This window comes from Neopelma chrysocephalum, unplaced genomic scaffold (assembly GCF_003984885.1).
Source record: "Neopelma chrysocephalum unplaced genomic scaffold, ASM398488v2 Primary Assembly neopelma1_26, whole genome shotgun sequence".
NCBI lineage: Eukaryota > Metazoa > Chordata > Aves > Passeriformes > Pipridae > Neopelma > Neopelma chrysocephalum.
In genome coordinates, this window is record NW_020897695.1 from 26,216,214 (window position 1) to 26,228,423 (window position 12,210).

At 37.2% G+C, this 12,210-nt stretch overlaps 1 protein-coding gene across 2 annotated transcripts in view; it reads right to left on the reverse strand.

The window, feature by feature from the left end:
- The window catches only part of CTDP1 (CTD phosphatase subunit 1), a 97,733-nt gene that overhangs the window by 53,651 nt on the left and 31,872 nt on the right, over positions 1-12,210 (reverse strand). For both annotated transcript variants that reach the window (XM_027675998.1, XM_027675999.1), the window contains exons 9-11: positions 10,024-10,165; positions 7,508-7,738; positions 1,024-1,189 (exon numbers count right to left, since the gene is read on the reverse strand). In XM_027675998.1, coding sequence (XP_027531799.1) covers positions 1,024-1,189; positions 7,508-7,738; positions 10,024-10,165 — 539 coding nt within the window. The remainder of the gene's footprint in view (positions 1-1,023; positions 1,190-7,507; positions 7,739-10,023; positions 10,166-12,210) is intronic.

A 12,210-nucleotide genomic window follows, 5' to 3' on the forward strand; every position in this document is an offset into this window, starting at 1 on the left:
TTGAAAGTTATTGAACTTTTCCCTAGAATAGTAGCCCAAAGTTCTTCCAAAAGTCCATATCAAAATTACACTGTGCTGTATACATAAACTCTTTCCTTGGTGAAATATGCAGTTTCCTTCTCACAATTTTATTATGTTTTCTGAAGATAACTCAAGGCCTGTTATGGCTAGAATCTTGGAATGAACTTACTGATGAGAACACAGAAAGATATGTGCTCCTGTTCTGACCCCAGTGAACCATCTATGCTCAAAGATGAATTCAAGCTCCAGGGCCACTAGATCTTACAGTAAAGTCATACACAGGGTAACAAATTCATGAAAACATAGTTTAAAATGATAGGTATTTTTTCCTCTATGTATCATTTAATGTTATTTAAGATAGTGGCTCATTTGAAAAAAAGAACACAGAACAATAAGTGAAAAATAAGAAGCTGTTAGAGGTTCATAATGAATTTCAAATAACATGCTTTTGTATGAAAGATGTACAGTTCACTAACAGAAATCCCCCTTCACCTGCAAAACCATAATAGCTACAACTCAACAGCACTGCAATTACATGTCTACAGCTAATGAGGCCCCGTGCTCCCATTTGTCTCCCTGATCTTCTCCACAATCCGTGCCTTTTACGTCTGCAGACCTCTCTTCTCCCATCCCACCACTGATTTTTGTCCAGATTATTTTGAGATCTACTTTAAAAAGCCAAACCAAAACAACTCTAAAGTGACACATGGCAAAGCTATCCACAGAGCAAATATGATACCATGTTTTGTGTGAAAAAGCTATACTTAAATGAAGTTCTACTTTAAAGGTCTACTTACACACCAGAGTATTCTGTTCTGCTTTGCAGAACATAACTGCATTTTAGCCTGAGTCGTACTTTTGTCTGCTGTGGCTTTCATTTAAAGTTACTATAGTGGCATACAAGGTCAGTTCATGTACATGCATAATTTAACAGAAGTTAAAATTGTTATGAATAACTAACAATCATTATGTTAGAAACCTGTCAGAATAAGTTACGCTCACCTCTTTATCCATACTCTCTAAATCCTCTTTACATAGGGTGTACAGGGGCATTGTCTCAGACATACTTGGCTGGCGTTTCCGCTTAGATGGACCAGGCTGCTCCTCATTTTCACTTGCTGGTAATTCTTCTTCTTCAAACATCTGCTGCTGATGTGGTTGAACAACTCTGAAAAATTGCAGGGGTCCCACATAAGAAAGATTTACTTAATTTACAGCTTGTTTAGAAATAAAATTCTAGAAACTATTTACGACTGCCATGTATCTACGACTTTGCTTAATAAAGTTCTGTGCTCATCAACACAAGAAAGACTAAGTCTCCTGCTGAATACTTTGTTCAGTCTGAAAGCTTAAGTTTTTATTCTACCTTTGACAAGGTACTCATTCTCCTGCCTTCTCATTGTTTTTATAAGTAACCATCAAACCTTTTTGATAGCAAAGCTTAAGTATCTGCAGATGCATTGCCCTTAAAATACTTTAATATTTGTGCGTAAGTGGAGTTTCTCCATCACTTGATACATTTATTATCCAGGAAACAATTCCTACATTCTAACGCATTTTTCTTGATCTATGTTATGCTTTAATTTTTTAATCTCAAAGTATACCTTCTATTACTTAACCTTACAGACAAGAGTTCTGCAAGTAGAAAGCTCAGTTCCGCAGCATCAATCTTTACTTTAGATATTTCCCAGATGCTAAGTCTGGATAAGATGCAAAAGAGACAGTATTTCTTTTTGGCTAGTGTAGTCAAATATGGAAGCATCTTCTTTTGGTCTGTATTTTATTACCTGGTTAGTTACTGTATTTAATCCAAATAAAAAAAGGAACATCAAAATGTTAATTAAAATAAAATGATCATAACTTCATGGGAGTTGCTTTATCATAGTAATAAGAAGTTAGACTACATGTAGAAGAACTTCTACCTTTCTTGCATACATTTTTTCTGTGAATATTACTTAACTATGGAAGAGTTGCATAAACTACTACACAACACAGTTTAACTACAAGTACTGGACCATCACACTAACTTCCTGAAACACGTTACAGCAGCTCAGCACCACCTGGAACTCAAAGGTCACAAATTATTTATGTTGGTCATAAGGCTGTGTGTGTGTGGAAAGACTACCACAAGCAGGTATAAAAGTGACTGTATTTGAAATCACAAGCTGTTTCCTGTTGCAACTACCAGGTGAGAGACCATCAAGCTGTTTCTGAGGGTGATGGTGACTGAGAAATAGTAAAGCTGACAAGAGTTTCTGCACAGGATGGTTACTTCTCATCAAGCCGGGATTTTAAAGGAACAGCTTTAGACCAGGAGTCCTCCCCCGAAAAAAACATTATTAAGTTACGCAAATCCAGTCATAGGTAAAGTTCTACAAAATTGTTTATCCTCTCGTGAATTTAATAGCTTCTCAGAAAGGTTATCTAAATATCAACATTTTTCTACATCAGTACCTCAGTTCCAGAATGTATGATATCTGAAAGTCACCCAAAGCTGTAAATTTTGCTCATTTTCAGGGCTCATATTTCCCAAATACACATCTCTTCTCTCAGATCCCATGGATAGGTGCAGGAAATTTCAGTTGGGGGTGGTGGGGGAAAAGAGCAAAGCCACTGCTGTGCTACCCAGATGTGCACCCCCATCAGCACAGCAATATTCAGTAGCACAGCGGCCATGTGCCCCTTCGCAGCCTCTTGATCCTGTACAGTGGAACAGTTTGGATGCTGTGGAAATGAACTAATCAAACTAGTTTTTGTTAAGAGTTTCTCACCATAGCTAAGTTTTCTATTCCCCCCCTACTGCCCCCCCCCCCTACATATTTTCTACTTTAAAAGACCATTCTTTTGCTATTAAATTGCCCGCAGACAGTAATTTTCATAGGTAAAAGAGGAAAACAATACAGCATTCCACTATATTTTCCAAAAGGACATTTTAAAGTACGATTTCCATGCCTTTTTGATAGGTACCCTAGCCAAGAGAGGTGGTGATGCCATTTACATTCTTAGCGAAACAGAGAATGACAAAACAAAAGCTATAGGCACCTTACACAACTCTATTAAAAACATGAGAAGCTTGACCATGCCAAGAATTACAGAGAAGTTATATGTAGCAGGGCAGCCAAGCAGACTTTCTTAGACTAGAAATAAATCTAGCACATTTTTTAAGAACACATAATCATACTGATGACAAGAACTCCTCCTCTTGTAGAATAAAATGTGAGATCATCCTTGACTACATTATTACACACAAATATTAATTATAAAATAACTGCATTAATAGGTTCTAAAGACTTCTGTCATATGTTTTACCCAGTGTTTTCCAACTGCTACTAGGTAAGAAACACTGGGCCTTCTCATGAAAGCATTCCAAAAGCAATATGAAACAAAGACTTCTTTAAGGTTTGTAAGACATTTTTATTTCCTCAAAGACTTTTTCCAGGCTTTACATTTTCCACTGCCCGTTAAGTTGAATAAAAATTGAAGACATACAAATGCAGGAATTTACATTTACTTCTAATCAAATGAGATTCATAAGTACTTTTTAAAAAATAATACCATATTCAACCCTGCAGAGGTTGGTTGATGGTTGCCAGTCCTACATGCACAAGGAAATACATATACCAGGTGGGTTCAACACTTGTGGAAGTAAAAAGCACTTTTTTTGATACAACATTGAGGGAAAGCTAAAATAGCATTATCATCATGGAAATGTTAAGAATATTTAAATTCAAGCCATGTATTCAACTTGGCACTTCATATTTTTGCTGTCATAACATGACTTGTAACATTAAGTAAAGAAAAACAGTAAAAATGAGCATGTAAATTCAGAAAAATTTATTAAAAAGTTTATAAGCAAAATTAGTTTATAGAGGCCCTCAAGTATGGCTTCAGCCACCAACATCTGCTTAACACATCTCTTCAAACCAACCATTTGGTGCACCGTAGCATTATTTAAAACCAGGGTGCCACTTATAACTTCTTACATGTAAATTACATCCATATTTTAAGCCTTGCCTCATCTGTTAGTGTATTATTAGCATTCACTAAAATTTAACTTGCACCATTATTTTTCTTTATTCTAGTCCAAGATGCCATTAGCATTTGTATTATTTTGAACAACACTACATTACACATCTCATGACCTGTTACAACTTAAGTGTTTACTGCAATGTTTGTAGAAAACTGTTTCAGTATGAAAATGCAAATTGTTGAGATACACAAAGCATGTCAAAGCTCTGATATGCAGGTTATTTTTAAAGAGGAATCCTTCCTGTTCTCAGAGAAGAGCTGCTGGTGCTGCATTTCCTTCCCTTCTAGTACAGCTGCAAACTCTTTGTCACCCTTCTGCTCAGGCTGCAACAGCCATGACAAAAAGCAGGTTCTCACGTCTCACAGAGCCAAGCACAATGGCAAGACCTGTGCCTGTCACTCGAAATGCTGGCTACACTAACTGAACCACCTGTAATTCACTGGTAACAGTTTCACTGTTACATTGCAAGGAGATATTTAAACTGATTATATCCTATTTTAAATTATGTTTCAAGTTGAACCACAGAAACTAAAAATGTTGAACCCAAAATAAAGAGAGAATTGAAAAAGTTCTTATGAAATGGTACTTGGATAACTAGAAACCCTTTTCAGTAACCAGCCTTGCAAGCAGGAGGTTATCTCCTAAGCCCAAGGAGGTCTATTCTTAGAATAAGAGACCAAGTACCATTGTTTTGCCACATGCAACTACCATGTCCCTGAGGGTTTCCTCTCACAGCAGTGCAACTCTGTTTCCCACTATCTGAAATTCAGAATCATATGAAGATTTGAGAAACTATCAAAGATTATTGGAGGCTTTGACTACACCCACCCACAACAGGAGTGGCTGTGAGTGTTAACAACTTTAACTCTGCCTAAATTCAATGGCTTAGTTACAAATACTCTCATCTTTGTATAGAAAGTAAACATATGAGCATGTAAAGTCTGTCAGGACACAAAATACATTGCCCTATACCAAGAAATTGCTGCACTAAGGTAGTTTTCTCTTAAGACCAGTATCACATCACATTCTAAAGTGGATGTGAAGCTTTTTTAAAACCTATCATTGATGTATGCATTAAGACAAACCATACAGTACTGCCTCAGCTCTTCCTCAGTCATAACACAGCAAAGCTGTTCCTACTTGGCTTTTTGTTACTTCATGCTCTGCCTGCACTGTACTTCCTATCCACTGAAAGTACTTAAAGCAGTATTTGATCACTGCCCTGCTTTCCTCCTAGACTTTACCAAGACTCTCCTCAGTATCTTAACTGAGGATGGTGGAACTGCTCTGAGGAACATATACATGCCCCAATTAAGACATCTGTATTCACAGGTCACTAACTTCACCATGAGGACCAAATCAACAGGAAATGGTCATGAAAATACTTTTTTCAGCATATATCCTATGCTCATGTCTTTTCTCACAGCTTACACTTGTGGGGTGAAGTTGCAGCATGGAGTAATTGGATTCACCTTCTTAAACTAACACATCTCAACCCTGAGCATTTACAGTCAAAAAAAATGCTGAAGTGAAATACTGGGAGTAGCAAGGAGACACAGTCTCACTCCAGCCCCAAAACCTCTCTGGAGCTCTATAAAACTCAACTAAGAGGGCACCTGAAGTACACTACTCTCCTTTTCAATAAGATGCTCAAGTTAAGAAGCACCTCAGCATTAACAAAAAATAGGCTTAGGTGAGGACAAACTCTTGAAGTTGTTGGCAAAGGTAGGAAAGACACTGAATGATGCATTAATATCAACATAACCCATTATACTGAAGAATCTTGCAAGTGTCATGACAACTATATGTCATAAGAACATAAGAATATGTACAACTTTCCCAGCTCTATTTCTAGACAAATTCCTTCCCACAATAACTGACAAAAAACCCCAAAAGCTTTTCAGCTCCTCTCTGGATACATGCTGTGTCTTGATTATTTAAAGTTTTTAATGTTCATTTACAATGTCATAGTAAAGTAAAATACAGATTTTAAAAGACACAGTTAAAAAGGAACTGAAAACGAGACATCTTCACAAACAAGAGAGACTCAAAAAACCTGTGTTGACAGCAACAGGGAAGCTGAAATAAGAAAAAGTCTATAAAAAGATAACTGAAAAAAACCAAGTTGAAATAATTTAACAACAGGAAGATAGAGTGGAAACATAAGCTACATTATTATACTAAACCTTTACAAGTGACAACACTGAAAGTGGCAGGGAAAGGAGAAGAAAGGTAGAAAATTGTGCATTTATAGTTGCAATTTATATTTTCGGAGAACTGAATTGCTTCATAACAACTGCTGTACTCTGATCACATCGTAAAAAGGAATGCTGATCGCATTTTACAAAGAAAAGCTTTGGCTTCAGCTGGATACTTTTTTACTACTGGAGTCAACAACTAAACTTGTTAGTATTCCAGAAAGTTGAATCTTTTATGTAGATAATTTGGCATGAATTTTAGGTATTTTACACATCCTTAAGAGACAAGTGGTGTTTTTGCAGCTTAACACAAATTTTGACAAAGTCCAGATGCCTTTGTACTTCAAAAGGCAGGCTGCCTCTTCCTCCTGCTGCTTTAGTGTCTTGATTTAGTGATCTAAGGATTATTAACTAGCAATCAGCCACATGGCCTTATTTAACAACACTCAGATAGCTACACCCCTCTTCCATCACTTCTCAAAAACACAAATCGAATGCCCCATTTGAAAGAAATTAGATGAAGAGGAAAATTTTATAAAAAAGAGCCAAATGCTATCAGATATGTTTTAGAATACTGGATTGTTTTGTATTTATAAGATCCATTGGGGGACCCCTGGTGGCCTAGTGGTTAGCAAGCAGGACTCTCACTGCTGCGACCCAGGTTCGATTCCTCAGTCCCCCTGGGCAGATGGAGCCCGTTAGCCCTGTGAGGCCATCCATCTATGAGAACGTCACTCTAAACAAACCTACGTCCTGAGGACCTCACTGCCATTGTCCAAGCTTGCTTGGCCCCGGCAGATGAACCTTAGGATTAAAGGGTGGGCTCAGTTCAGCGCATGCTGTGTCTCACCTAAAAAATCCATTGCGCAGGCTGGAAAGATAAAAGACCTTTCCCAAAATCTTCGTTCGCGAAGACTGGCCATTATTATTATTATTATTATAAGATCCATTAAGAAACACTAAGCTGCCCTGCTTCAGAGATTAGTTACTCTAGCATTCTTTAGAGCACACAAACTACACACTGAATTTATTTGATTTGAGGTTTCTAGTTGCACTTTGGTGAACTATAGAAAGCACCTGGAATTGTAGTATCCTGATTTCACTTCAGCTGACTATTCACTTTCACTGTTCTTCTTGGTTTTTTAGAAAGCAAACGAAGTAAAGCAAAGATGACAATTTGATCAAAGATAACAAGGGTTAAATTTACTACAGAATCTAAAAATATAGATGAAGTGACTCTTAGCTATGTTTTAGGTACCTGAAGGATGAGTGTTCACCGTGGACTGATAAGGTGATGGGAGGAGCTGGAGATTGGATGTACATTGACTGCCCAGACGTCTGTGTGCCTTTCCTGATTAGTTTTCCAGTGTTAGGATCATATAGTCGAACTTCAGGACCAGGCTGAGACTTCGGATGGATGGGTGTTGGGTGAAATAGAGTTGTCTGAAATGTGCTGGGTGTATCAGGAAACGTGGCAGGGCTATTCTCTCTGTTAGATGGAGTTCAGAAAAAACAGCATTGGAAATTTAAATGAGCTATGTAACCAGAACATAAAAAATTAGCATTCCTTTTTTCTACAGGAGAAAGGGAAGAAATGGCTTGGAAGATCTCTGAAGAAATATTTCTCCACCCCCATTTAAAGTCTCACTGAATATAAAACAGAAAAATGCAAATACACAGATAATGTCATATTTACATTATTAAAATATTATTAAATGTGCCTCAAAACTTCTAAAAATATGAAGTTTGATATGGCTTCCAGGTAGTTACAACTGCACAACTTGAGCAGTATGATAATCTGCATACATGCACTAAAAAGAAAAGAGAGCTATTGTACCAGATCTTTGTATTTGCTCTCCAAATTGACTCTCATAGAAAATAAACATACAGTATTAATTTGCAAGTCACTCAAACTAATTTTTTAAAATACTAAGCTGCCTATGATGCATTTTAAAACAATTTTAGAAATGTCAGCAGAAACAGAGATCAGTCTGTGGGAATCACCATTATGACATACTACCCGATTATCATGATATGCCACAAAAAAGAAAGCAAATTGAATAATTAAAAGAAAATCAAATAAAACAGCAAGTTATGTTCCATTAAAACAATGCTATATTAAAAAAAGATCCAATTAAATTAAATTGTAACAAATATTAGAAGTGACACAAAAATGGAGTTTTTACCACATGCTTTTATGGACATTTCTGAAGTAGTCATGTAGCATCAACATTTAAGGTCAACCAATCCCAAGTTTGCTTTTTTTTTTTTGCTGTTCTTAACTTCATTTTATATGCAAATATTTTCTCAGAGTTCATCCCCTCCCCTAGTTCATAAGTGCCTTTGACCAGTAATCACTACATTAAACAGCTTCATTAAGGAGAAAATCGTTTCCAAAGTGGTTGCACATATTGGGTTAAAATGGAAGTATTTGCATTAAGATACCTGTGTTACTGACTGAAGCTTGGCGGTAGGGGAAGTATGAAGTTATTCTGTATTGTATTTGACATGGAGAAGTAGGAAAAAATATCATGTTTCAATAAAATGGAAGAGTAAATTCAGATAGGTAGGAAGATTAACATTCATCTAGACATCAAAAAATGATGTTTGCAATTCACTGTCCACATCTGAGAACTCTGCTGTGTCAGACCTCTGAGACAAATTAAGCATCCCATACAAGTATTCCAAAGTTTGATTAAAAAACATCTGATAGTACTTTTTAAAAACTAAGTATTCCAGTTAAGCCATAAGTAGGCTGCATCTCTTTCCTCACATACAGGGATTCGATGCCTCTACCTAGTCTGCCATTTGATAAAAGGCTTTACTTCCAGATGTTTCTTCTTTTGGCATTTTGAAGCATTTGAAGTCTTGCACACACACATTCTGCCCACAAAGGGTGTCTTTATCTTCTAAGCAGAAAGTAAATCACTAGCCTACTCAGTCTCACCAATATCAGTTTAATACAGAAAACCCAATATGCTATGCCCCTTCCTGCCTAAACATGGAAGGGAGGATCCTCCATTAGGCTTCTGCTAATGTGGATCTATCCAAACACGTAAGTCAAGAAGCAGAAGCTGGCTATACAATATTTTGTCATAAGTTATTTCAGCCATGTCACTTTCCTGAAGGAGACTGCTATTGATAGCCCTCTGACTTCCTCTGTGTTACTAAAGTTTTTGGCTGCCACTTCTATGTACTGTCATACTAGCGCATTGATTATTTTTTACCTTTTCTTTTTCAAAACTTTTCCTTGTCCCAAAACTACCTCTCACTACTTCTATCTACTAGTTTTTGCTTCTATCTTCATGCCTTCCAATTCTTATTAGAATTTTCTGTGGTATTTTTCTGTTTCTCCCTTTCTCCTCACTACCAAGTGTCAGAAAAAAATGCCACACTTGACCAAGTTTTCATGTTGTAGAAGTATGTACATTTTTTGGCAGCATGAATGATCCTGCACCGTGGTGACATTCCCTGTGGATGAATTGACAAGGTCAACTTCTCCAGCTGAGAACAACTAGCTACAGAAACTGCTAAAGAAATCACTGTTACTAGAAGTTTCTCCCCATTGTGTTTCTTGTAGAACTGCCTCCTCATCCCTTGAGAGTCCTCAGTTTAAGCAGAACAGAAATGGACAAAAACGGGGAGTTTTTCCATAAAATCTGTAAATATTGCACACCATTCTGAATTTGTCAGAAACCAATTTCATAGTCGCATTAATAAATCAGCATCATTGTATGAATAACCTATTTTCATAGCCCTCAAGTTACCGCTTACCTGTGTGTTTTGATGTAGTCATCCTTCAAGGGAAAGAGCTGTTCCTCAACCTTGTCCCAGCGTTCCAGGCAGCTCCACAGCCAATCGGGGTTTACAACATGGAGGTCCTTGCAGTCCTGAGCTTGCCGTACTTTTTCTGTGCCTATTACAAAGCCAAACATAACATTACAGTGTTCCCAGAAACACAGAAGACAAACCAGTGTATAGCTAAAACTAAGAAAATTTTGTGATCAATCTTACAGGAAAAAAAAAAAAGCAAACATTCCTCCTGAATCCAAAAAACCCATCCCAACTAATAAAAGTGAGAATCTAAATAAGACATGACAACCTCAGCCTCAAGCTGGATGAAGTCAGCTTCGTAAAGAACTGGCACTATGGAAATAGTCCACTAAAATTTATACAGAAAACCTCTGCCTCTTCGTGTTAGCTCAAAAAACAATAAAACTGCACTTTTGTATTTAATCTCCTTCATTTACATTTATCACAGTTTAAGCATAAGCAATTTTTCAATGCTGTTAAAGCCTAATTTAACATACTAACTTTTTTTTTTTTTTTTTTTACACACAGTCCCCTGTTCATACAGTATGCTACCTTTTAACAAGCAGCCATCCCCTCAACCTCCATTTGCCAGAAATGGGGGCAAAACAAACAATTTCATTCTTTTTTGCCAAAAGGGGAATAAAGAATGTGCAGTTAAACACAGAAGGCTAGCATGAAGCCCACATAAAACCATCAATAACGCAGCATGCGAGTAACAGGTCATCTCAAATTCTACTCTCTGGGGATGCCAGAACAAAAAACCTCAGTAAAGTTGCTATAAATGTTTGCCAAGAAGCATCAAAACCAGTGTCAATGGTTTAATCCCAGCCAGAAAATACAACACAGCAGCTCACTGACTCCTGCTACCACCGAGTGGGATTGCGAGGAGAATCAGGAAAAACCTAGTAATACCAGTGGTTTGAGATAACAACAGTTTAACTGAAACAAAAGTAAAATATAACTACAATACTATGAGCCCTCGTCTGTTTTCACACATGTGACTTCAGCAATAAAGCCTCCAGAAAAAAAACCCACCAAACTTCAGAACAATTCTGACAAGGAAGCAAGAACAATAAGCTAATTTGATATTTTTATCATAGTTCCTCAGAGTTTCATCTTCATGATTGTCATTTAACAACATGATTTTACTTGTTTCAATTAAGATTAAAAATCTTCAAGTACTCATACTCCTCCATGTAATTTGAAGATGAGAGGAAATAGCTAATCGCAAATACTCAATGCACTTTGTACAACCTGAACTACAATCCGCTGGGGTACAGATGAATGGAAATGCACCTGAGGATTGACCTAACTAGTTAGTTAGACAGTTCAGTTTTAAGACTTCTTTAAATTTAAAGGAGTAAATAAACAAAGGTTGAAAACATCCCCCCATTAATGCTGTCAATTCATTACTAAAAAAGCAACAAATATCAACAACACAACAATAAGAACTTCTACAGTTCTCCAGGACATAATTTTCACTAGAGCAGTTTATTTCATCTTATCCAAAGTATGGAACACACTTGGCACTTAAGCAACATAGATAAACAAGAACTAACCTGTATATTTACAAAGACTAAGAAATGTCATACTGCATATTTGGCTATGTTCACATTACCACATAGTACAGCCCAACAGGGAGATCTTTCAGGGCGAAAGGGTGCTGGAGAAGCCATGCTCAGGAGTTTTCCTTCGGATTAGCTCTGCCCAGTACTGTGGGCCAAGTGCCAGTGAGTGCTCAGTTCAATTCAATTCAATCTCACCCATGAGGAACTCCATGTGTGCGTGTGCAGGGCTGTGCCAGGACAAACCAAAGTACACGATGGGTAGCGACCACCAGAGACACTCAGAAAACACTCTCCTGATTCCAATACTCCAAAATCAACATATCCTCGTGGCAGTTCGTAACCAGGTTGCCAGACATTGCTTGGAAAATCTGATCACTAAAAGCTTATTTCTCTTCAGATAGTTTTTATACATAGCTCTCTATTTACGATCAAATCCTGAAGCTCTTCTGCAATAACACTAACCTAAGACAAGGTAGACTGACCACAGTGTTTTGTCTACCAAAAATTAAGGGATCATAAAACGGTGGTATATGTGCTGTTCCAAGGCTACCAGCTAAAGTCCAGCTTTAACACTGCACTG